Here is a 25,523-nt window from a genome sequence, read left to right on the forward strand (position 1 = left end):
GTTATTAGTTCCCCAACATGGCACCATGTCCATGAAAATGAAAATGGATTTGAGGTACACATTTCTGCAGCCCTCTCTTTAGGACCAAGTATGCAGCAGGCGCTCAATATTTGGATGAGCATTTGGTAAATATGTCCCGGCCTAGTATCCTTGGTAACCCTTGGTCGTTTTATTCCACATTGCACTGCTTCTGTGGTTGGCCTGGTAGATTTGGAAGTTAAACTAAACAGGTCTCTGTCCTCCCAGACCTGACGGGTGGTGGCAGGGTGTCAGAGCACTGATTAGGAAAGAGCATGGCGAGTCCTTCAAGAGGAGAAAATGGGTCCCGGGGACTGGAGGGATGGCTCAGGGGTTAAGGGCACTTACTGTTCTTTCAGAGGACCTGAGTTTGGCCCAGCACCCCCCTAATGTGTGCTGGGTCATAACCGCCTGTAACTCCAGCTCCAGGAATCCAGTACCTCCTCCCATCTCTACACTCACATGCCCATAGTCCCCCCCACACACCCAGGGGTGGGGAGAGAGATTAAAACAAACCTTTAAAAGGTGGATCAAGGTGACAGCAAGGAAGGGAGATTAGGGAGGCCCGAGGCCCTGACACCAGAGTGGAGCTTGGCATGGTACAAGGGGCCGGCCAACTCTGGAGGAAGAACTCTCTAGGGGGAGGGACTAGAACATGCAAACACTTATCGTCTGGGAGCCTGGACATCTGACCCGCACAGACATCCTTGCTTACAGATTGTGCTTTTGTGATTCCTAGAACAGGACAACATGTCCCTACACTGTGGCCAACTTTGCCCACACTAATCTATCTGCCTAGGTGTCATCCTCCAGCCCACCTGCTTCTCTCACTCAGAGTTTCCCGACAAGACCTTTCAAATCCTATTTGGGTGTGCTACTTCTGTTCTCTGGAGCCCTGGGGCGTTCCTGAGACACCTGCTCTCCCTGTCCCTTATGGGTCAAGATGGCGTTCTGGGTACTCGGGCCTCCTCTCTGTGCCTCTATTGCAGGGTGGCGTGGGGCCTTGGTCCTATCCGACTCTCACACCCCAGAGGTTGCACACACAGAGTCTGAATTATGGCCTGGCCCTTTGCAATCCCTAGCAGTGGGTGAAGACTCCCAGAAGGCTGGCTTCTCGGTACATGACATCCCACAGAGTCAAGAAGGGAAGCCGGTCCTTCAGTGAATGCTGGCTTTGGTTTCAAAAGTAGCTTCTAGGAGATGAATAAAAACTTAAAACTGGGGCTGGAGAGATGGTTGAATTTATAAAAATTCTTGCTTTGCAAGCACACAGACCAGTTTGATTCCACTGAACTCATGTAAAGTTAAATAAACAACAACAGCAACAACAGCAAAACACCACCCAGGGCATAGTATACCACACTTGTAATCTCAGCATGGGGAGAGGTAGAGGTAGGTGGATCTCTGGAGCTTTCTGGCCAGCCAGGCTTGCTTACTTTCTGAATTCCAGAACAGTGAGAGATCTTGTCTCAGAAAGTGTGTGGGGGTGGGGGTGGGGGGGGTGGGGGGGCGGAGTTGGGGGAAAACACCTGATGAATGACAGCTGAAGTTGTCCTCTGACCTTTATATGTATACATGCATACACATGTGCACCTGTATGCACATGAACATGAACACACACACATACATACACACAGATATACATACGCATACACACGTATACACACACACACACACACACACACACACACACACACACACACACACACACACACGGGGGGGGGGGGGGGCGGACTAGATGTCTAATGAGGATGTTTAGAAGCTTCATAAGAACTGCCAGAGGAACATGTGTCAGGCTGTACAGGAAAAGTCCTAGGACCAAGAAGCCAAGTAAAGAAGGGGGCCAGCTATACTCCCAGAGGGGGGCCCTGCACCTGATTCCCATCTGCCTTCTCTTCCAGGGACTGGAGTCTCCAAATGAACGTGACACAGCCCACCATGACACGGCTGCTGGCTGTCATCAGCACTCGGCGTCCCCAGATGACCCACACTCCGGGCTCCTTTCTCTCATCCGGAAAGCCAGAGTATCACCGCGTAGAATGAAAAGGCGCAACAGGTCCCTCTGCTGCCAGGGACCTCCCCACTGCCCCACCCTGGGCTGGAGGTCCCTGAGCTCCCCCGCTATGGCTGATGGAGAGTATGTGCTTAACGCTGGAGGGGGAAAAGCCGATGGGCATGAGGATGAGATGGAGATGGGCTGGGTGCTGCAGCTGACCTTTTAGGAGGACCGTCCTGGCCTTGGCCCACTCGCTCCTCCCGTCTGACGTCAGCAGGCCGATGGGAGGCAGGCGTTCATCCTCGTTGGACGCCATTTTGACTATCTTTCTCAACTGAGTGAACAGATCACCCTCACTGAGACGGCGGAAATTAATGACAACATCCAAGACAAAGAACTGTGGGGGAAACAGGTCAAACACATCACTTGTGGCAGCCAGCCCAAGGCTCCCAAGGCTTCACGGAGCCTTCAGGAAGCTCAGGCCCAAGGTTCCCAGGGGGTTTAATGTTTCCGAGTTGTCTCATTTTGGAGAGCATCCAAAGCTGTTGGCTGTACTCGACTCCAAGCTCTCCCCAGCACAGGCCTGATTAAACCTAGCTACGAGAAAGCTTTTTCCTTCCTTCCTTCCTTCCTTCCTTCCTTCCTTCCTTCCTTCCTTCCTTCCTTCCTTCCTTCCTTCCTTTTTTCTCTTTCTTTTTTTTTTTTTCTTGTGGTTTCTAGTGCATGCAAAATTCTCGGGTTTGCAGAGAGTCAAGTATAAACTGGTACAACCACTGTTGGAAGGCTGTGTCAATCAAAACTAAAAGTGCTTGTCTGACTCAGCAGCTGCACCTTGTGTATGCAGAGTTTAGCCCGGGGCTTAGGGAAGCACATTCATGTGTACCAGAACAATATGAGAGAGAGCGTGTGTAAATCAGGCTTCTTGTATTAGCAAAGCAATAGAAAGAGCCCGGGTGTTCTTTTGGAGTAGACTGGTTAAGTAAAATGCAGTGCACCCATGCAGTTTCCTATGAACTAGAACAAACAGCTACAGACAGAGCTGTGGGTATATATCTAAACAACAGCAACAACAACAAACCAACAGTCATGACAAATATTAAAATAGAAAACCAACACACAAAACACTAGGTACATCTGTGCACATTCATCTGCGTATGCACGAGCTAGGCATGTATGCTTTGTGATGCTGGAGTTCTATAGCTCTGAAAGCCAGGGCCTTGGACTTGGTAAAGGGTATCAATCTTGACACATCCTGCTGCATCCTTTTCAGCATATGGACATGATGAGCAATTGCCCCACCCGGCACCCTCAGCGAAGTCCATGAAATCTGGTCTATGGTTGCTTCCAGAAGACTTGAATAATGTGCCATTTGGAGGCTGAGAAATGTTTGATTTGACTTTGTTTGAATGAAAATGAAGAGAGTTTTTCACTTTGTGGCTGGCTGGTCAGGGTATCAGGTGGCTGGGAAGCATGCTGCAAACTTTTAAGCCTGCAAACAGTGATCACAGCTACCCTTAGATGATAGACTTTCCCCAAGCTCACTATTTCCTGAAATGAGCCCAGGAAGAAAACAGACAATAAGTAGAGAGTGTGGGTAGGGAGGCAGGGATGGTTTCAAACTTAGGCTCTCAATGTAAAAAGTCAGGAAGACCCCCAAACCCCCACTTTTTGTCACAAGAAATACTTTATGAGGCATCAGCGTACAAGATACACAGTGTGGTGGGCACTGGGAAGGGGTCAGTAGCCTTCACGCTCACCTTGTTCCCTTGCCATGGGGACCCTGACTGGTCCTATAGAACTGTCTGAAAACCTGAACTTTAGGATATAGAGCCCATCTTGGGCAGGTGGTAGGACTTGGAATCCTTCTTCCTCTTACACACACCATTAGCTTCCCTAAGCCTCATCTTCTTGCCTGTCAATGAAGACTCAAAGGTCTCCTCTACAGGGTCATTGTGAATAATTAAATGAAATTAATAAATGTGAGTTCTGGACCCACAGTCTTACACATGGGAGGTCTTTTCTGTTAGTTCTTACTCTGTCCATCCATCTAGTCTCCAGGAAGGACATTTACTATATGAGAATGAATAGCTGTGAAGATGAAGGTTCATTAGATGGGTCTTCAGCCTGACTCAGCTTCTCAGGGATAAGCATCTAGGGGGTGCATTCCCTAACTGAATATTCTATTCATTCTTAAATTACAGCTGCCAGATAGAAATGGATTGACTGAGTAGAGAATCCTATTTGGGGGGCACCATGCCCCAAGCTCACTGTCTGCTCAGGAACACAAGTGCATGCACACTTGTGAAGGAGCAGGAATGGATGGGCACTATATGCTACACGTGTGCGCCACTCTATGCTCCACACCCGCTCCAAGTCTGAGAGCCTGTGACAATGGGCCACGTACCTGGCTGCAGCAGGCAACTATGACGTGCTCTGGCTCAGGCATGATGCTGCTCTTCTGGGCCACCAGTGTGTCCTGAGCATGGCCAGGAAGCCGGTAAGAGGAGAAGAGCCTGTAGTACTGCTTCATGCAGAGGGGCTGCCCTGAGAGCTGGCCCTTGGCCCAGTCCGTGGGGAGGGAGTGGCTGGAAGGGGAGAGCATAGAGAGGCAGGCAGGCAGGTGAGAGGGTGGAGGAGGAGAGAGGCACTGGGGTGGCTTCTATGGTAACCTTATTTTTTCTTTTTGAAGGATTTTGCATCAAACTGAGGGCATGCTAAACAAACACTCTGCCACTGGGCTACTACCCCATACTTTCTTGTGGTTAGGCTAAAGCTACACCAAACTTACAACTGCACTGTGGCAGAGCTCATCTTCGTTTTGTGAAATAATGGAATGTTCCATTTCTGTGACTCATGGAACATCTCACAATTTCCCCAAACCTCTACAACTCCATCCTAACCACAGTCTCAGGCAATGCACGTGTAATTTTTGCCTTTTAAATCCCCCGTGCCTTTGATTACATCAATCTTTTCTTGGCACACCTTTACCTCTACCCTGGTACTTATTGTCTTTTTAGAAAACTCCTCCTGTAAGAGCCAATTCTGTATTATCTCTTCTGGAAACCTTCTCAAAGTTCAAAGTAGAAGTTCTTTTTGTCATGTGGTTTCTAAATGATATGTCTGTTCCATCCATCCACCCATCCACCCATCCACCCATCCATCCATCCATCCATCCATCCATTCATCCATTCATCCATTCATCCATCATTATGTATGCTAAGGCATCCTTCTACCCATTCGCCCATTTTATCCACCAAATCTATCAATTCATCCATTTATCCATCTCTCCAAATACTCATCCATTTATCTATCATCCATTCACTACCTCCATGTGTTGTAGAACATTATTTTAAGGTGTGTTACTTTTGTTTATGTTGCATTTGTCTAACTCTGTGAAGCTGTGTTACTGCGCCGGTGTAAAACACCTGATGGTGTAATAAAGATCTGAACGGCTAGTAGCAAAGCAGTAGAAAGCATAGGTGGGGCTGGCAGGCAGAGAGAATAAATAGACGGAGAAATCTGGGAGGAGAGAGCAAGGAACGAGAGAGAAGGAGGAGGACATCAGGGGCCAGCCACCCAGCTATACAACCAGCAACGGAGTAAGAAAGAAAAGTATACAAAAATAGAGAAAGATAAAAGCCCAAAGGCAAAAGCTAGATGGGATAATTTTAAGTAAAGCTGGCTAGCACTGAGCCAAGCTAAGGCCAGACATTTATAGCTAAGAATAAGCCTTTGTGTGTGACTTATTTGGGAGCTGGGTGGCAGGACGCCCCAAAAAGAATAAAAAGCAAACTACAACAACAACCATGTATCCTCCCATCCATCTATCCATCCATCCATCCATCCATCCATCCATCTACCCATCCATCCACCCAGATATCATGCATCTATCCATCTGCCATTCAACCACCCACACATCTACCATGCATCTGTCTATCCAGATATACATCCACCATTCAACCACAACTGTCATCCATCCATCCATACACCCGTCTGTTGTGGAATATTATTTTAACTAGGCAAAGATGTGTTACATTTGTTTATGCTGCAGAATATTACTTTAACTGTGTAAAGGTGTGTTACTTTTGTTTACACTGCATTTGTTTAATTCTGTAAAGATGTGTTGCATTTGTTTCACCTTGCCTGCCTAAGGTACCTGATTGGTCTAAAAAAGAGCTGAATGGCCAATAATTAGGAGGAGAGAGATAGGCAGGGCTGCCAAGCAGAAAGAATAAATAGGAGGAGAAACCCAGGCCTATGGAAGGAGTGAGAGAAGGAGAAGGAGGAGAGAAGGAGGGAGACGCCTGGGACCAGGAGTCAAGCAGTCTCCAGTCAGCAGATATGAGAAGCAGTAAAAGTAAGCTATGCAGAAGGAAAGAAAAATAAAAAGCCCTGAGGCAAAATGGAGATAAAGAGAAGCAGGTTCATTTAAGTTAAAAGAGCTAACTAGAAATGAGCCTAAGCTAGAACAAGCATTCAAAACTAGTAATAAGCCGGATGGCAGTGGTGCATGCCTTTAATCCCAGCACTCAGGAGGCAGAGCCAGGTGGATCTCTGTGAGTTCGAGGCCAGCCTAGACTACAGAGCAAGATCCAGGACAGGCACCAAAACTACACAGAGGAACCCTGTCTCGAAAAACCAAAACAAACAATAGGTCTCCATGTCATGATTTTGGAACTGGTTGGTGACCAAAAAGTAAAAACCTGGTACATCCATCTACCTATCATCTAATCATTCATATGTCTATCCATGCACTATCTAGTCATCCATCCAGCTACTATCAATGCATTCATTCATACACCACTATCATGCACTAACTCAGTGGTTCTCAACATGTAGGTCACAACCCATTTGGGGAGTCAAACAACCCGTTTATAGGGGTTATCTAAGACCATCTGAAAACACAGATATTTATGTTATGATTCATAAAAATAGCAAAATTGCAGTTATGAAGTAGTAATGAAAATAATTTTATGGTTGGGGTGAACACAACATAAGGAACTACATTAAAGGGTTGCAACATTAGAAAGGTTTAGAACCACTGTATCAACCCATCCATTCATCGGTCTATCAATTCACTATCCATCCACCCATCAACATGCATGTATACATCCGTCTATTAAATATCCATCCATCCATCCATCCACTCATCTATCTGCCACCCACCCATCCACTAAGTCACCATATATCTGTCTTCTGTGAGTTGAATGAGAAATGCTCCACCATAGGTTCATGTATTTGAACATTTGATCTCCAGTTGATGTCACCATTTGGGGAGATTATAGAACCCTTAGGAGGTACAGACTTGGTGGAAGAAGTATATTTCAGGGGGAGCGCTTTAAGAGTTTATACCTTCCCCCTACTTTCCTGAACTCCTCCTCCACTCATCTCTGTCTCTCTGTCTCTATCTCTGTCTCTGTCTCTGTCTGTCTGTCTGTTTCTTTCTCCTTTATACATGCTGTTCAAATGTGTTCAGGCAGCTTTCTTTTCAGGGTATGGGTCCTGGGATGTGTTGCTGGGGTGCACGTCGCAAATCGGCAATCAGGAGAATTTCAGGCATATTGAGTGGCTGGCAGGGGCAGGAGTCCAGGGCTAAGGGGAAAGAAGACCTGTTTGACTGAGCTGAGCCCAAAGGGTAAAAAGCTTCCAGGCAGGTGGGCTAGGTGGAGTGCCCACAGCGCTGCCACGAAAGTGAGGCTATATTGCGTGGCAATTTCATGACTGACCTGTGGTGAGATGAGTGGCAGGATCCAAAAGCACCTGTAGCAATGGTGGGATCTGATGCTAATTGAATTCCATACTAAAACATGCTATCCTGTGTTTCATAAACTTGGTCTAGTCACTACTTTTTTGTTGTATTTTACAAAATTTGAAAATAGAGACCCTTCTTCAGAGATAGTTTGAGACTTACCAGAGGACCAGTGGAAGGCAGAAAGTAAGCCAGCAGGGTCGCAACTGAGTGAAGTGCACAGAAAAGGCTACAAAAACGGGCAGGGACAGCCTCTGGGCTGTGGTGGCAGGGTAGAAGTTGGCAGCCTGTGCTTGGTGCATTAAAAAGCCCCTGGAGCTTTGACATGCAGGAGCATGATTTGAATTACGCTGGCTTTTTTCTTTTGGAGCTAAGGGTTGAACTTAGGGCCTCGCCCATGCTAAGCATACACACCATCACAGAAACACAGCATTCCTAGCTCTGGCGTGTGTGTGTGTGTGTGTGTGTGTGTGTGTGTGTGTGTGTGTGTGTGCGTGTGTGGTTTGGTTTGGTTTTTGTTAGTACTAAGGACTAAACCCAGGGCCTCACCCATGTAAGGCAAGTGCTCTACAACTGAACTATATTCCCAGCATGTCCTATCCTGTTTTGTTTTTTAATGGCCTAGCTTCTGTAGGGAGAGGATCAAAGTCTGTCCCAGAAAGCACCAGGAAGAAGGCTGTAGGCAAGGTGTGAAAATAATGTGGGCCATCTAGGAAGGAAGATGTTTGGGAACCAGCTGGGGTAGGTGGTAGCCACTTCTAAGCACCGTGGATGTCATGGAGGGAGAAAGAGTGACCCCAAAGAGACTTGTGGATCTGCCAACCCAGGTTGTACTACTGCCTGTACTGAGAAGGCAGGATGGCTGAGGGATGAGTGCCCATGGAAGAAACATACAAAGCTCACTGGACCCCTTTGTAGTGACCAGGAGATGCCCCAGTGGGGATGCCTGGGGTTCGGGGAAGGAATGGGGTTTTATTTTGTATCCACCTGTGAACCTTTTGGGAGCAGGTAGGAGGCCTAAATTCTTGTTCTCTTCCCACATCAACACACTGGAAAGTGAATGATTGCTGCAGTGTCCTAGCCAGGCACTCTTTCAAATGTTGCAACTTTGTGATATTTGCAAGTACAGGGCACAGGAAACTGTGTGTGGGCTTGCATGGAAATAGGTGTCTGTGTGTGTATGTGCATGTAATGTGCTCACACATACATATGTATCTGCACACTCGTGTGAGAGTTGGGGGTCAAGCCTGCTAGTAATGCCTGGCTCCACGGTCCCTGTGCTCTGCTGCCGGGGTCGGAATCGTCCCTCCTCTACTCTGCAGCAAGGGTGCTGCTGAAAGGCACAAGCTCACGATGGTATGTGAATGGAGGAGTGAGTTCCAGAAGGAGCCCTGGAAACCTGGTAGGAAAGGGCAGCCCACAGGCCTGGCAGCCCAGTGTGGAAAGAGAGCTTTCAGACTGGCCCCAAGCCAACGCTCCCACCACGGTCTTAAACAATTCAGACTCAATCATGCTGACCCCAGGGCCGGCCGGAGCCTCGCCCCTCTTCCCCTCTTCCCCAGAGAGAATGTATGTCTTAGCTTCTGTCCCAGGGTTGGGTAAACACTGACCTGGATCCACACAGACCAGAGAGGGAGGCTACCCTGTGCCTTCCTTGCCCTTCCACGTCTCAGCTGTGTGGCCATGGATAAGTTACTAAACTTCTCCGAGCTTCACTTCCTGATCTGTGCCTAGGACATTGCTGTCGACCCCTCCTTCTTTCCAGCACCTGTGGTTCGTTGCTCTCCCCAGTGTCCCCAGTGCCCTGGGGTTGACTAGGAGGGGGACCTTCCTCCTAGAACGGAGAACTCGCTGCCGGAGCAGCCCCCACCCCCTGTAGGAGGAGCCTATGTTCGCTAAGCTAGGGTGGGCATGTGGACACCAAGGCTCCCAATGGGGAGACTGTCATCCTGCTGGCACTGTTTGGCTCAACACCGCCTCCCTAACACCGCTTCTTCCTTCTCCACCCTTCCCGGGGGATCTCCAGACCCAAACTGTCTAGTTCATACCACAGGAGGAAAGAGGAGGCTGGGAGGGAGGGGCACTTTCAAAGGTCAGAGAAAGTGCTCATTCAAGGAAAAGGAATGCTTAATGGCCAGGAGAGCTGGCCTGAAGGCCGTCCTGATGCTGGGCAGTGGGCAAGGGACACCACACGGCTGGGTAAAAGACCAGCTCCCTGCTCTCCCTGGCATCCTGTAATACCTCAGCAGGGAGACGGACGTGAGAGGAGACCGCCAAGCAGGGCCCTACCCCGTCCCAGGCTGGGCGCCAGGCGTACCTGTCCACCAGAGCCTTGTAGCTGAGCACACCAGAGATGAGGCTGGCTGCGAACCTGCAGGGACATGGAGAGACAGGAGGAGTCTTGTGAGCCAGCTCTCCCACCCCCCAGCTCTCTCACTTTTCCTTTTTCCTTCCGAACTTCCTCGCCCCGCTTCCTTTCTCCGCCAGCGCCAGCGCGCTCCCCGCCTCTCCCTCGGCTTCAGACTCACCCATCTATTGCCCGCCGTTCGCCAGGCCCCCGTGTGCACTCACGGGATGTGGGTCGTGCTGCCCCTCCCCCCAGGCTGTCATTCCACTCCAGCCTCGGATTACAAATGGCCCTTTGGTGAGGACTGAGAATGGCTTAGCTCTGGGGGGTGGGGAGAGGAAGCCAGAATCACCTTGAGGAGGAAGAGGTGTCTGAAGGAGTGGTAGAGTGAGTGTCAGGAGAGGGAAGGTGAAGGCTGGGGTACCCCTGGGCAAGGCCAGCCCCTTGGCTGGATCTTCTGGGAAATGCAGTCTCCTGGGGCAAGCCTGCAATTTGGATCCTTTTAGAGGCTAATGAAAAGGAAAGTGAGTCCTGGGAGGAAAGCCTCGGGGACCAGTGCCAGGGGACAGTGCTCTCTTAACTGGCCATGGATGAGGAGGCCTGACTTAATTGCATACGGAGGGAAATGTCCCTCAGATGCAATTTGGAGAACTGTCTTCAGAATCCATCCATCCTCATTCTTCCTTCTAAGGGAGAGGGGGGCAAGTGGGAGCCAGGCCTGGGCTGTGCCTCTGTTCACCCTATTGAAATATTAAGAGGATGAAATTCTGACAGACTCCAAAAGGGAGGCCCTTCTTCCCTGCCCCTCACCACCACTGCCACCATCCTCAGTGCACCTAGAGGCCCTTCCAGCGGCTCACTGAGCTCTGAAATTGCAGCAGATGGCAGCTGTGCTGGTGGGGAGGGACGTCCCTCCTCCAGGAGTCTGTTTGGAGCAGGGCTCCAGGGGGCTCAGAGAAACTCTCAGGCACCTGGAGCAGCATGCCCCAGCCGGGACTACTTTTAAATGACAGCTCACAGATCCAGCCGGGGTCAAAACCAATATGTGGGTCCCTGGGGTCCATGGCCCCCATTAGTGCCATCAAAAAAAGAATGTGTTTGGGGCAAGAGTGTATGTTTGTTACTGAGCACTACCATGTCTAACCTCCCTCCTGGCCTGATGGTGCTGGGAGTTAATGTCCCGAGCCCCCGAAAGCTCAGCCAAGGCACAAGCTCTGGCCTCTCCTTCCTGGCATGAGGTCAGGCCCCACATCTGGGGTGGGTTCCTCTGCTGCACACCCAGTGGCACCGTGGCCTTACCTTAGCTGGTCGTTGGTGTCTTGGAAGTGCTGCCGAGCAAAGATCACAGCTGGGCTAGAGTTGACTGGCAAGGCCAGGCGGTTATTGAGATACATGTCATTCAGCCAGTATTCAGATACCTGCCAGGGAGCACAGGGGAGGGGCACATTACATCTGACCCCCTACACACCCCTCCTAAACAGGAACTGTGCTAGCAGAAGTCATCAGTCCCATTGCGACCACCCTGGGTCAGCACCTCCCCCGCCCCGTGGATCCTTCATTCATTCCACAAACGCTCTAAGCTCCAGCTATGTGCTGAACCTGCATCCTCCCAGTCTTCCAAGCCTGCCCTTCATCTCCACCCCATATTGTTTCCTTTATTCCTTCCTCTGTTCCCATCTTCAATGATAAATCCCTGCACTACCGGTAGGTCCTTGTTACGCCTCAGTCCTACCTGTCACTGCACTCTGCCTTTTAAGCTCATCTCTATCCCCATCTTTCCATGTCCCTGTCCCTAGCTCTGGGCCCCATCTCTCCCAGTCTCTCACCTCTCTGTCTTCATCTTTCACATTCTGCGTCCTTCTCTTTCCGTTATCTTCCATCTTGCCTGCCTCTCTCCTTTGTTACGCTACCCAACCTATGCTACCGGCCTGTTCCCCTCTATCGCCCAATCCCAATCTCCCCCCAATCCCAATCTCCCCCCAATCCCAATCTCCCCCAATCCCACCGACCTATCAGCCTCACCCACATCCTCTCCTCTCTCTCCGTCCCCCACAGGGATCTCTTGTCAGCTTCTGTCCAGCAACCCTTACCCAGTTGGCCGTCTTCTCCTGCCTCTCCAAGAGCTTTTTCTGCAGGGTCTCACCCAGACCACCAGGGGCCCCAAACCGCTTCACAATGGCCTGGCTTTTCCTGAACTGCTCCTCAGGTACCAGGTGCTGCATGCACTTCAGGTAAGTGGCCAATGTCTGCTGCAGTGGGGGCACTGGCAATTTGGGTAGGTCCTGGAAAAGAGGGTTCATGGCACTCACTCCCTTTCCTTAATATGGCCCATACCTATCCTTGAGTTGACGCCAGGACATGTCCCATTCTGTCCCATCCACATTCCCCATTCTGGAACCTGTTTACTGGGCTTAGTTCAGCAGACTTGTAAATCAAAGGTCCTCCTGTTTGCTGTCCCTGCCCCTGTACTGTCCCTGGGTCTCAGGAAGGCACAGAAGGCAGATGACAGGCCCGGGTTCACACCCTGACCTTGCTGCTGGTCAGTTGTACGTCCTTGGGAAAGTCTCTCCCTCTGCAAGGGCCCAGCTCTTCATATGAAAAATGATCCTCTCACAAGACGGAAGGGATGACAGATGTGAGCGTGCTTACAGCCCATAAAGGATGGGTCTGGGATGAAAGATCATTGGCAAGATTGCTGCCTGCTGGTCACTCTTCATGTGGGAGCTCTTCCCAGCTGGTGCTCCAGGGTGTGTGTACTCTCTTAGAGAGAGCCCCGTGGATTAAGACAGCTTTGGGTGGAGACATGGCTTCCTGGGGGTAGGGGCTATCTCTGCCCTGCGCTTCTTGTTTCACACTTCCAGGTATGAAACCCAGGCAGAGGACTGGTTCCATGTGGGAACTGGAGTCACATAAGGAACAGTGGAGGTCTTTCCTGCCCAGGTCTCTCCAAGCCTCGAGTCATTTCACCCATAGGACACAAACAACAAATCTTCCTACCTCATGAACCCCAAGGGAACGAAAGAGAAAAATAATTGGCTCCCGTAAACGTATGCCAGGTTTGGTTAACTGGCCTTATCCCTCCAAAGGGAATTATGAGAAGAAGCCTGTGGTCTCTGGGCTCCGGGTGAGGTGAGAGTCGGAAAGGAACCACCTGGACTCCTCCCACGGGCAGTGCCTGTTCCAGTTAATCAGCCATGGTGGGTTAAGGGTCTGTGTGCTTATGTGTTCATGTGTCACATAGCCAGGGTGGGGGTGTCAGTACACATGAGGAAACTAACCCACAATGTGGAGAGACTAATCCTCGGTCACATAGTCAATGTATTTTCTCCCCTCCTCCCCCTCCTCCCCCTCCTCCCCTCGCCTCCCAACTCCCCCCGCCCCCATCCTTTGCCCTGCTCTCTCCCCTCCCCATCACTCCCCTCCCCTCTCTCAGGGTCTTGCACAGTTAGGTAAGCAGTGCTGTTGAGCTACACCCCCAGTTCACCTCTCCTCCTTTCTCTGGGATTTTCCTCCTCTTATATCCTTTCTGCTCTTCCCCCCTGTCCCCCTCTCTCAACCCTTGATAACAGAGAAGCAGATCTTTAATGCCTGCTGTTGCTTAAACTGTTGGCACACAGCAGGGTGCCCTTCTTCGGGGTTTCTTGTCTGTGAGGTGGTGAGTCAAGTTTCTGTAGGGTAGTCAAGGGCTCACCTACTCTGGTGGGCCGCTGAAAGCACCTGTCTTCTCCTGAGGCAGCCCTGGGTGTTGGCAGCAGCAGCACTGATGGATGAGAAAGTCCCACCCATCTGATCCTGTCTCTGCAGCTCACTACTCTGGCTGGAGGTGGGGAGTGTCAGCACCAGCTTCTGGTGCTGCTGTCCTGGGGAACGCGACAAATGCAAGAGTGGGCCTGGCCAGTGCCCCAGGTCCTTTAGCCGGCTTCAAGCAAGCCAGGTTGACCTCCCCTCGGCCACTCTTGTTCCTCCTCTTATATTTATGGGGATCTGTGTGGATGGGGCAGGCAAATATCTCCAGAAAGCATAGAGCAAGCGGTGGTCTGGTCAAGAGTGGTGGCAGCTTTGACCAGAGTGGGCTGTGGTCCAGCCTGGGTGGAGGGAAACGGTGACGGGTAAGATGAACAAATCTCAGTTTAGGCATTTCAGCTCCAGGCGTGGTTCCTCCCCTGACTGTTGCGGACCTCTGGCCTTGTGAAGACTCGGAAGCCTGGAGTTTGCATGTTTCCTGGGTGGCTCCAATGAACCAGGTTCTGGACTGGTCTTAAAGACAGTGGAGAGACAGAGCCTGCCCTCCAGGAAGCTACATCCCAATGCAGGGGAAGAAGAGGGACATGCCATGGGCTGTAGCAGCAGAAGCATGGGTCCGCTATGGAACTTTGGGCAATGTAAGGAGCAAGTTCAAGGACAGAAGACGGAAAGTTCTGATAGGGTCAGGTGGAGGGGCGAGAAGGGTGTGGTAGAGGAACCAGCACATGCAGGAACTTGAACTGAGATGCACTGCTCTATCTCTGGAAAGTTAGATGTAGCAGGAGGGAGGGTGCCTTCCCAGGAAGGCTGCCCAGGGAAGGTAGTGTTGTTTCAAAGCAGTGGAAAAGATGATGCTTAATGCTCCTGGGCTGAACCAGTGGCAGCAGTTGGAGCTGGGACGTGCCAGGGCTTGGGAAGGGGATTCAGCCTTGCCTAGGCAAGCACCTTGGGGTACAGTGAGGTTGGGAAAAGGTGAGGGAGATGGTGCCTGACTGGTGCCAGGGTCTCCCCCTTGGACTTGAGATTAAGAGGTGTGGTCATCTGCGTTCCCCAGCAGCCTGAAGCTATAGCTGGCATGTAAAAGCCGCTTTTGCCCCCAAAGCCTGACTACTCCTCACGTGGCCCACAAGGGAATGAAGAATGGGGTGAAAGCCTGGTACCTCTGCTTTCATTTTGAATGTGCTGCCTGATTCTGCATGTAGGCATGGTAACTACTCAAGGAGTATCTGTCTTTAAAAACAAAAAACAACGAAGAGACAACAGCAGCAATACCTAACCTAACTCACCCCTCTACATGGCTGAAGGGACAAAGATAAGAGGAATTTAACGTAGCTGGGTGGTGGTGGCGCACACCTTTAATCTCAGCACTTGGGAGGCAGAGGCAGGTGGATCTCTGAGTACAAGGCCAGCCTGGTCTACAGAGCAAGTTCCAGGACAGCCAAAGCTACCCAGAGAAATCCTATCCCCCCCCCCAAAAAAAATAAAACAAAGAGAAACTTAACCATCTCTCACAGATTTTCCAATGCTCCAGACCCTCCAAAGGTACCTAAACCTCTCCAGCCATTGTTCTAAACACCTTGCCCTTCCACAAACAGCACCATCTGAAGCCTTACAGAACAGACTATCCTTCAAATCAGGGTAATTATTCATAATAAGGAAGCTTCCTTCTGGACCAGGAAAACATTGGAAACCAAACTGCTTCCTCTGAATGGTCATAGAAATAACTTCTTCTGACCACCTTGTGGAATCATAGCTGAGATAATGGTCAGACCCCATCTTAAGTCTGGATCATGACTGTTTAATTGTACGTGTTTCTGCTCCTATGCCAATTTTTCCTCTAAAACCTCCAGTTTATGGCCAGGCCTTGAAGATAGATTTAGAATCCCTGGACCTCTTTACCTGTTCATCTTTCCAATGTGTCAATTGATTAAGTCTCTTTCCTCTGCCTTTTTACCATAGCGCCAGCTTAATTGATATATTGAGGACAGATGACTCAGTCTAGCCTTTTGGAACTACTAGAACCAGAGCTGGGGCTTTTGCCTTAAAACTCCAGTAGTGGGGCTACTAGCCCTTCAGGCCCAATCAGACTCCTCTGAAGAACAGGACGGGGCTGCAGTCTGGCCTTTTGCCTAGGAGAATACAGAGCTGGGGGACCATCGAGGGGCCAGTGCCACTCCAGACTGTTCTGGGAATAAGAGTGTGTGAGAGGAGAGATCGGGGATAAGACACATGGATCAGAAAGTTACTTACCAGCTCCTCCTCACTGCTAGAAGGTTTGGCAGCCATCTTTTGGGGGACCTTTTCCAGGATGGGCATCTTGGTGATTCTTGCTCCAGAGTAGCAGAGCTATGGACCTTGGAACAGAGAAGAAGCGGTATCACAGAAAGCCACTTGGACCAGAATGAATCCCTCACCTCCCATAGCCTTACCTCCATACTAGAAAGAGGCCAGAGCCTGACACTGGTGTGTAGGGAACTCAGTGCTGCTGTGACTGCCATCTCAGACCTCTGTCCTGTGCCCCTGACCACAGTGACTTCCCTGAATCCAGAGGCAGGGGGGAGAGGGGGAATGAGTCCTGCCTTGAGCCATCAGCTGGAACCTGCTTCTTGAAGCCGCTGTGACTCAAGGCGAGCTGACCACCTCAAGTAGCACTGGGAGGACCTGGGCTGGGCTTGCCCACTCCCAACCTAGCAGGATCAGAGCACTAGCTTTGGTTTGCCTGGAACTCACCTGATACACACTGTGCTGGTCTCAATTTTTACCCAAAACTGTAGCTCCTCAAAAGCAAAACTATACCAACTGTGTTCAGATTTTCCTCTAGGATGCCTGGCCTGGGTCAGGTATGGAGTAGAGGGGATGTGAGTTCAGAAAGCTCCCCCCTCGCCTGTGTGTGTTTGAATATGTGTGTGTGTGTATGCTTGAGTGCCCTCCAGTCTTCTAAGGCCCTGTATTCTGTGTGACATTCTGGGCTGCTTGAGGACTCTGGGGTCTGCTAGCAGAGTGGTGACTTGGGTAGTCTCTGGTACAATGGGAATATGGAAGGACATGATAGTGAAAGATAGGTAGTCAAGACCTCTGACCTGGGAAAGGCACATTAATTTGGAAGGTGCGATAGAAATAAACTAGGCTAAGAATGACACGGGCCAATTTTTTAGAGCTGTGGGGTACATCCTCTGCCCCACTAAACCAAAACCTGCACAGACGCACAGTCAAGATTTCTACCAACCTACTCTTTATTTCCCCCCAAGAGGCTAAAGCTGCTGTTTAGCTTGTTGGACCAGCAGCAGCAGCAGCAGCAACAGCCTCTCTCAGAGTCAAGCACAGTCAGGTGCTGGCCGAAGGCTCAGCTCATCTTGGGGAGAGGCCAATCAGAAAGGTGGAAGAACCAGACTCAGGGATAGAAAAGTCTGGGAATGCCTGGCCCCACTGAAGAGAGAAGGTAAAGGCTTTGGAGGTTTGTACAGGGCATTCCCAATACAATAGTCCTTGAGCCCAACCGTGCCCAGAAATTGCCCATGAAGATGTGGATGTTGATTACTTTGAGGGGTCAACCAAGCCAAGGTCAAGTTGATAAAGGCTCTACAGATTATTCAGCCAATGCTTCCTCTTGTGCCATCTAAGGAGTGGGAAGGGGAAAACACTGGCCAGCCTTCAGCGACTTCATATCTTGGAGAGGAGAATGGACCCCTGTCAGCTGCCATGCTGATGGGTGTTTCCTTGTCTCCCCCAGCCCCCAGCTCCTTCCTCCTAACCTCCTTTGCCCAGGCTTAAAGAGTTTGTATGTGTTTATCTTCCCCTGGTTTGTACCATCCCATTTCTGCTTCTGCTGGCTTGGCATGTGGGGGGCTACTGGGAGAGGTCTCTGCTCTGCCATGAAGGCCCACCCCCAGTCTGATCTGGCTGCCCAGGCTCTCTGTGCTTCCACTCCTGCAGAAGTTCCACCTGCCCCTCTGGCACTCCCTACCTTCCCAAGGATGGTTGGAGAAAACTGGGGCCCAGGGATGACAGCAACGGCAACGGCCCCTGGTATTGGACACCAAAACCACAGACCTTGGGCTTGGTAGATGGTAGGTGAAGTAAAAATAACATAGGTGGACGGGTAAAGATCAGGGGAGTCCTGAGCCCTGGTTATCAAGCCCTCCCAGCCCAGGCATCCGGGAAGCAGAATCCTGCAGTCTCCTGAATGTACCCCGACGACCACTGGTGCCTGGGGCGCTGAGGACTCCGAGAGTCTCCTGGGAGCTGTCCCTCCGTGGACAGCTCCTCCGGAGGGACAGTGCCTGGATCTGAGGCGCTCCGTGGCTCAGCTCTTCGCGCCAGCAGCCAGCGCACGGATGCCCAGCCCTCCTCACCTGCTCTCCTGGGCTGTTCTGCGCCGAACCGGCGCTGCTCCACACCAAGCAGGGCTGTAGGCGGCTGTGTGAGCCAGAAGGACCAGGGAGGGGGTGGCAGCAGCGTCAGAGATTGGGGCCGCTGCCTAGGTCTGTAGTAGAGCCTCCGACGACGTTGCCGGGTCCCAGCAGCCGCCCTACTGACAGCAATCAAACCAGCCCCACCTCTCTCAACTCCCTCCCCTTCCTCCTCCCTCTCCTCTTTTTTCCCTCCCCCTGTCCCTCCCTCCCTCCCTCTTCCTCCTCACTGCCCTCTGCTTCCCCCACCCCACGCCCCGCCCTGTGATTCCCTTCTTCTGTCCTCAAAACCTGTCTCGGACAGCTTCCCGGATGAGTTCGTGCGCTGGCATCGCATTTAAGCCCTGGAAAGGGGCACAGAACATTGTCCTTCTAATGGCCATCGCTCCAACCGAGCCTTCCCCAGTACCCATTTGCATCCCCCATCCCCATGGTCTCTTGTGTAGCTGCTTGTGGAGAACGCTGCAGAGTGTTTGGGTCAGAAGAAATTTTGCCCCTCCTAACAAGCTAGACCAGACTGGGACCCTGCTGCACCCCTTTAAAATATTGTAATTAATGACTGTGTTGGCCATTCTTGGACCTCCTTTCCTTTCTTTTACTGTCACATTCCTGCAGGCTCTTTGGGGAGGGAGGAGGAGACAAGGGAACACAGACTTGGTCCACTCTGATGGCAGGCAGGGATTGTTTAGGGACTCAACCAAAGGCTCACAGACACTTCTCCCAGGCAAAGTATCCCCCTTGTTCATATATATATATATATATCACAAGCAGACCCACAGACAAGGACAGACAGACAGACAGACAGACACACACACACACACACACACACACACACACACACACACACACACACCAGTACACACATACAGCTTACCCTAACCCAACTGCCTCTCCACTCTGAAATCTGAGGGCTCCATGGACAGACAGCAGGATCCAGGAATGGGTGTACTGCCTACAACCCGGGCCTCCACCATGGGAAATGAAGGATGGGAAACTTCCCTGACATCCCTGAATGGCCACTTTTATTCTGGACAGGGAGGGCTAGGGATTGGCACCAGCTCTCACATCCACATTCCTTCCCTTCTCCATTCAAACTGGCATGACAGAGAAAAGTCAGACCCACAGGCAACTGGTCTCCCCTTCCTCAGATAACAGAGCATAGCTCCTTAAGGAACACTGTCCCCAGGCTGGAACCCTAAAAGCTGAGGATTGCCTCCCCCTTCTCTGCAGAAAACAGCTCCCTCCTGCTCCCTTCTTGACAAGATGAGATGAGATCCCAGTGTGTAGGAAAAGCCAGTTCAGACATCAAGAGCTTCTGGTACCAACTGTCCTCCAAGGCCAGGTATATCCTCAGGCTCCCTCGGGTGGAGCCTCCAGGTGCTGCACTGAGCTCAGAAAGGGGGGACTATGGTGTGTGCGTGTGTGTGTGTGTGTGTGTGTGTGTGTGTGTGTGTGTGTGTGTATGTGTGTGTGTGTGTGTAGGTATCCATAGGGAGAGCCCTATTTGAATTTGTTTTCTTTTTCTAGGCAGCAAAGGAGCCTATGGGCTCTCATTCCTCCTCAGGCCTGGATTGAACCTGTGAAACCCAGACCAGCCATCTCTCCGCTCAGGTTTTGTGTGACACCACCCACCCATCAGTAAAGAGACGGCCTCCTCAGACAGATATGGTTTATTAATTCAGGCCGGAAGCACCGGGGTGCAGCAGATCAAGTTTGGCACTGGAAAGATCCGCAGGAAGGACAAACAGTTGCATGACTATTTGGGGGCACTCGGTCGGTGATTGGAGATCACCCCGCATACCTCTTCACCTCTGCCAGGAGCCCAATAGCTTCTCATGCCTCCCTGCTCCATTCCCTCAACGGATAAGACAGTGTGTATGGGAAGGGGGTTAGATTGAGATGGGTCACGGAGAAGGGATTCCAACAAGGGAATTCAAGACTGGAGAGGGTACTAGGGTACTCGCTGGAGGAGGTGGGCCCCAAGCCATAGTTGGCCAGTGCTCTCGCAGAATGCCCACCTTGACCTAAACGGGGAGAGTAGGTGGCCTGGAGGAGAAGCGGGTCTGCTAGCTGCGAGTGTAGTAGCTGTAGTCGTCCTCGCACCCATCAAAAGGGCCAGGCGGGCTGCAGGGTTCGCCGCCGTCCGTGCCCTGCACCGAACGCTCACGCAGGCGCACCGCGTCGTACAGACCCTGCGGTGGTTCATCAAGCAGCACATCGCGCTCAGAACGCGAGCGTGTAAGGAGGCCCACGTTACGCAAGAGCAACAGGACCGGTGCATAGAGCAGGTTGGCCAGGCCCATGCCAAGGCTGAGCTGCTCAAAGCCAAGCGAGTGAACGATATGGCCTGCCACTATGGGCCCGAGAGCATAGGCCACAGAATAGGAGATGTCAGCTATGGCATAGACGCTGCCATAGACTGATACGTGGCGCACGTCCACCAGGAAGGCGAGCGTGGGGAGCAGCGCCGTGTCCACTAACGCGATGCCGAAGCAGAGGCCGCAGAGCGAGACGACTAGCGGCGCGAAGGAGCGGCAGGCAGGCACGATGCACGAGCTCACTCCAATCACCGCCAGCCCGAGAGCGCCATACAGCCACTGCAGGTGTGGATAGCGCGCCGCTAGGCGCACGGTGAGATAGACGCCTAACACGTGCGGCACAAAAGCCGGCAGCCAAGCCATGCCCATCTCCCACTCGGATGCCGCCATTGTGTGCTTCATCCATGTGGCGATGGTGGGCTCGAGGAACGCAAGGGGAATGTTACAGGTCGTGAGCGCGCCGGCTACCACAGCGATGTAAGGGTCCAGCATGAGGCGATGGATAGGGGTGCCCACAGGCAGGTTGGCCCGCGCCCGAGCCGCAGCCGAGAAGGGCTTAGCCACCGCCAGCAGCAGCAGCGCGTCGAAGAGCGACACGGCAGCGAGCACTAGAAAGGGTACGCGTTTGCCGGCGAACTCGTAGAGGATACCCCCAAAGGGTGGCGCCACCAGACTTCCAAAGCTGATGAAGGCCAGCGCCACGCCCAGGGCACGACTGCGCTCAGGCTCCTCCGGATACTTGTCGGCGATCATGGCAATGCCAGACGTGTCCGCGAAGGCTGAGCCCAGGCCTTGAAGACTGCGCGCAGCGAAGAGCGTGGCATAGTCCTCTGCAAAGGCAAACATGACTGTAGAGGCGAACATGACGCCCAGGCCAATAAGCAGTGGCACGTCGTAGCTCATGCGATCAATGAAAGGCCCGCTCAAGGGGTTCACCAGAAGCTGCAGGATGGCCTTGGAGGCAAACAACACCCCTATCTTCACATCTTCACTTTCTGTAGGGTAGCGAGGCCGCAGAATTGATCGGGTAGACCCAGCAGCCGTCGGGGACGCCGAGGTGTTGCCCAAATAGGCACTGGCATTAGCCAGAGTGGGCGGCGGCAGGGTGGGTTCCCACACCTCAGAGACCAGGGTAGGGCTCTCGCTGCCCCCTCGCATATGGGCGATATAGTCGGGAACAATGGGCACGATGACCATGTACAACATGTTGTCCAGTAACAGTGCAACGCACACGATGACCAGCACCAGGCGTCGCTGCCTCTGGGGCTCTTGTAGCGCGGCTCCCACCGCTTCTGACAGCTTGGTGGCCGCCGCCCGGGCCTGCCCCGTTGGCGCGGTGGGTTCCATGCCCCCACCCGCTGCTCTTCCGAAGACGCCTCTGCCGGAGTCGGGTGCCGGCGTCCCGCAGTGCAGAGGCTAGGGTATGGGACTTCGGGGGCGCGGTCCTAGCCGCGTAGCGCCCCCTGTGCTTCAGGTGGCTGTGGGGCTCATATCCCTGAGCTCAGAGAAAAGCAAGGACTGTCCCGCGCGGCGCCGCTGCTCTTAGCTGCTCCAGGGACCAGTTGCCGATGTTTCAGGTGCAACCGCGGAGGCGGGCAAGCCGAGGGGCTGAGGCGGGAGACTGGACGCGCGGTGCCCAGAGAGCGCAGGAGCAGCCCCTGCCAAGCAGAGAGGCAGTATGCGCCCGCCCAGGGGCATGCTGTCACCACCCGCCGTCTCTCCAGCCCCGCCGCCGCGCTCCCCACCCCGCGCGTCCGCTCTTGCCTCTTTCTCCGCCGCCGCCGCCTCTTTTTTTTTTTCTCCTTCCACTTGGGGCTATGACGCGGTGAGTCTCGGCCCCCGAGTGATGCCCCGGCCACTGGCGTGGCTCATGCTAATGCGACGTCGTCGGGGCGGGGGCCAGGGGCGGGGCGCGTCCGGGCAGGGGTCCGCTTCCTAGATGCGCCCAGGCTGGAAGCCAGGGGAAGGGGTCTTGGGGAGCAAGAGTCCTAGACAAGCCCCTGGGGATGGGTGCGCCGTGGGAGGAACCGGCTCTCTATTTCCCCCCAATTCTGGGACCTATAGGGGTGAGGCCCCGTTCTTCCCTACTTGGTAGGAGGGGTGCGGCAGCTGGTTCCCCGCAGCCTGGTGGGAGACGGGACAGCCGGGGGCTCTAGACCTCCTCCTCAGCCTGGACCTCGGCGCACAGCGGGCACGGAGCCCCCGAGGTGAGCCGTGCTGCCTCCATCTGTTCTCACAGCTGGAACGCGCAGCCGGGACCCTGGGGCACAGCGCGAGCAACCCCCCTCCTCAACCCCGCCCCCAGCCCCTCTCGTCCCCCTCCTCCGGGAAGGGAGGGGGAAGGTACATAGACTTCAGGGTCTGATTCCGACCCACCTGCCCTTGGGCAGAATGTCTTGGCAGCGAATTCCCGACTGTGCGCGTGTGAGGACTGAGGGGAGGAGTCGTTCCCTGCACCCAGGGTCCTGGACGTCAGCGCTAACCCTTTTTGACACCCCCCCCCAACTCCCCCGCCTGGATTCTCCCTTTCCGCTTTCCCGGGCTCGGGTCCCCCTCCCATTCCCCCGCTCCCCGCCTCTTCTCCCTTTCTCCTCTCCTTCTCCTCATTCTAACTCCTCCCAGGTCCTCTTCTCTCCAGACCAAGCCCTCCCTTGGCTCTGGCGAGCCTCCGCCCACTTTTCTGCATAACCCCCTCCCCCCAGCCGCCTCCAAGCCCTGAGTGGGCTCACAAGTGGTGTGGCACTGCTAAGAAGCCCTGCATGGACGCCTCTGGGGCTCATGTGGCAGGGCCTCCGCAGCTTTGCTGTCAATAGAGGCTCGAGAAGGCTCACCTTCCTTCCGGGAGGGCTGCACAGGCTGAGACTCCTGGTTTGCAGCCGACAAGCTGAGCAGATCAGGCTATGCGCTGGGCCCGGGGTGTCCTCAGACGAACTTTGACCCTAGATGGCACGTGAGGCCCGTGTTCCAGTCCACAGACTGGCAGAAGAGAGGGTACTAGTCAGCTGAGATTGGGGGGGGGGGGTGACGTTGAGATTGCAGTTTCTCTGTCTTCCGGAGTCAGAGGAGCCTTCAGATGCTTCTAGCCTTTAGATCCCAAGCTAGCATGGGATTCAGCTTCCTCCACCGTGCTTCCCACTGGGAAGGAGGCATCATGATATCTGGACTCCAGAGGCAGACAGGATGGCTCCCAGCTCTGCCACTTACTAGATAAAAGTGCCAAGGGAGCTGTTGTGTCTTCCTTCTGCTCCCCTGTCCCTTTATTTATCAGTAAAATGGAACAGGAGTACCTACAGCTTAAGGTGTGGTACACACATAATGAGAAACATTAGTATTTGCCATTATTGTCAGAGCATGTGCTGCCTTATGTTCATGTCGTGGTGCAGGGTCTTAAGAAGAGCAGATAGATGCCAGGAGCATCCTGACTCCCTGGCTCATCCCTCAGATCGGGTAGGCATTGTGAGCCTGGGCTCTGTCTGGGCTGGTGGAGGATCCAGAAAGAACTGGAAAGCTGGCTTCTATTCTTTGGCTACAAGATGAGGTGATGGAGACCAGAACGTCAGAGTGAGAGGCAACAATCTTGTGCTCAACCTCTCAACCCACGCATACAGGTGCCCACGAGAGGAAGAGAAACTCATCCATTTAGGATGCTGCCATCACATGCCCTGTGATGCCCCAGCTGCCCTTTAAACGAGGGAAGGAGCCTGAATATGAGGACAACCATGGCTGTGGGTGGCATCGGGCAAGTCACAGCCCCACTCTGGTCCACCGGGCCTCTGTTCATTAAGAGGTTACCAAAATACACATTACAGAAAGTATAGGAAAACTAAATATTATCCCTCCCCTTCGTCCATTGCACACTCTCCAGCGGCTAGTTTTTCCTCAGCTTGCTTCATGAACTTTTGTCACCTCCCTGGCCCTCCAGAGTTTAAGAACTTGGAGCTCCTCTGACTTTCCTACAAAGGCCTCATGGCTTTTAAAGAGATATTCCCCGACCTACGTGGTAGTGATTGTTTATTCATATATTGTCACTCTGTCTGAATAAAATCAGGAGGCAGGATGAGACTGGAGGAAGAAGTTTTTTTTTTTTTCTAGTGGTTAATGGACAGTGGAATCTTCCAGAAAAGAAACTTCCCAGTGCTAGCAAGCAGCAGACTTGGTCTCCCAGCTCTCCAGCCCACATAATAATCCATAGCTGTTTCCGTGAATGAAGTCAATTCATTTCAGGACTCACACCCGACTCTCTGCTCCTCCATTCCTGTATGGTAGAATGCAGACTCACTTGCTCTGTGTCAGGACCATGTGTATGCTCTTCCTTTATCGTCCCTCAATTCTGGTACAGTGGAGATGCTACCATCTCCCCTACATAGGAAACCAGGCATGGAGAAAGAAGCTGGTCACTTGCCCGAGATTTCTGGCTGTTGAGACCTGCTTCATGGTCTTTGTGCTGCCTCTCTACGCCTTGTGTTTCATGATGCCCATGTCACTCCATCTACAATGTGGCACACCTTGGCGGGGTAAGGGCAAGAGGCAGATAAAGACGGGAAAGCGGAAGGTAGTGGGCTGGCTCCTTCAGGGTCCTTAAATGTCATTCTTTGCTTCTATGTAAAAAGGCAACAGCCTTTCCATCTGGACTGGGATACAGAGGTTACAGGTAGGGGAGGATCCCCTTCAACAAAACGTCCTCTCTCCTGGATGTGTCAGAGTCTGAGAACAACGTCCTTTCCAGGCCTAGGGGGTGGAGGAGGGAAAAAACAAAAAAAAAAAAAAAACCAAAACGCCGGAACTGTCCATGGTGCTGGCCTGCTTGCTGCCTGGCAGCAGCCTCCGAGGGCCCCTTCTCTGCTGTGTTCTGTGCCTGCGGCTTTTTCCTCACCCCAGTGTTTGGCAAGCTCCTGTCCCGAGACTCCTGTATTTGAGCATAACTTATAGACAAGAGTAAATT

General features: G+C 52.6%; 2 protein-coding genes across 2 annotated transcripts in view; both read right to left on the reverse strand.

Moving 5' to 3' along the window:
- Chat (choline O-acetyltransferase) overlaps window positions 1–18,395 on the reverse strand; it is a 56,188-nt gene extending 37,793 nt beyond the window's left edge. The window contains exons 1-7 of the mRNA XM_052733901.1: window positions 18,207–18,395; window positions 16,105–16,208; window positions 12,201–12,392; window positions 11,410–11,528; window positions 10,081–10,134; window positions 4,419–4,599; window positions 2,234–2,411 (exon numbers count right to left, since the gene is read on the reverse strand). Of these exons, the coding sequence (XP_052589861.1) occupies window positions 2,234–2,411; window positions 4,419–4,599; window positions 10,081–10,134; window positions 11,410–11,528; window positions 12,201–12,392; window positions 16,105–16,170 (790 nt within the window). The 5' untranslated portion in view covers window positions 16,171–16,208; window positions 18,207–18,395. The remainder of the gene's footprint in view (window positions 1–2,233; window positions 2,412–4,418; window positions 4,600–10,080; window positions 10,135–11,409; window positions 11,529–12,200; window positions 12,393–16,104; window positions 16,209–18,206) is intronic.
- Window positions 18,396–19,918: 1,523 nt separating this feature from the next.
- Slc18a3 (solute carrier family 18 member A3) lies at window positions 19,919–22,875 on the reverse strand. The gene has a single exon (XM_052733902.1). The coding sequence runs from the start codon at window positions 21,926–21,928 to the stop codon at window positions 20,330–20,332; it is 1,599 nt and encodes a 532-aa protein (XP_052589862.1). The 5' UTR covers window positions 21,929–22,875; the 3' UTR covers window positions 19,919–20,329.
- Window positions 22,876–25,523: the final 2,648 nt, after the last annotated feature.

Source organism: Peromyscus californicus, unplaced genomic scaffold (assembly GCF_007827085.1).
Source record: "Peromyscus californicus insignis strain IS unplaced genomic scaffold, ASM782708v3 Scaffold_12__1_contigs__length_115047231, whole genome shotgun sequence".
Taxonomy (NCBI): domain Eukaryota; kingdom Metazoa; phylum Chordata; class Mammalia; order Rodentia; family Cricetidae; genus Peromyscus; species Peromyscus californicus.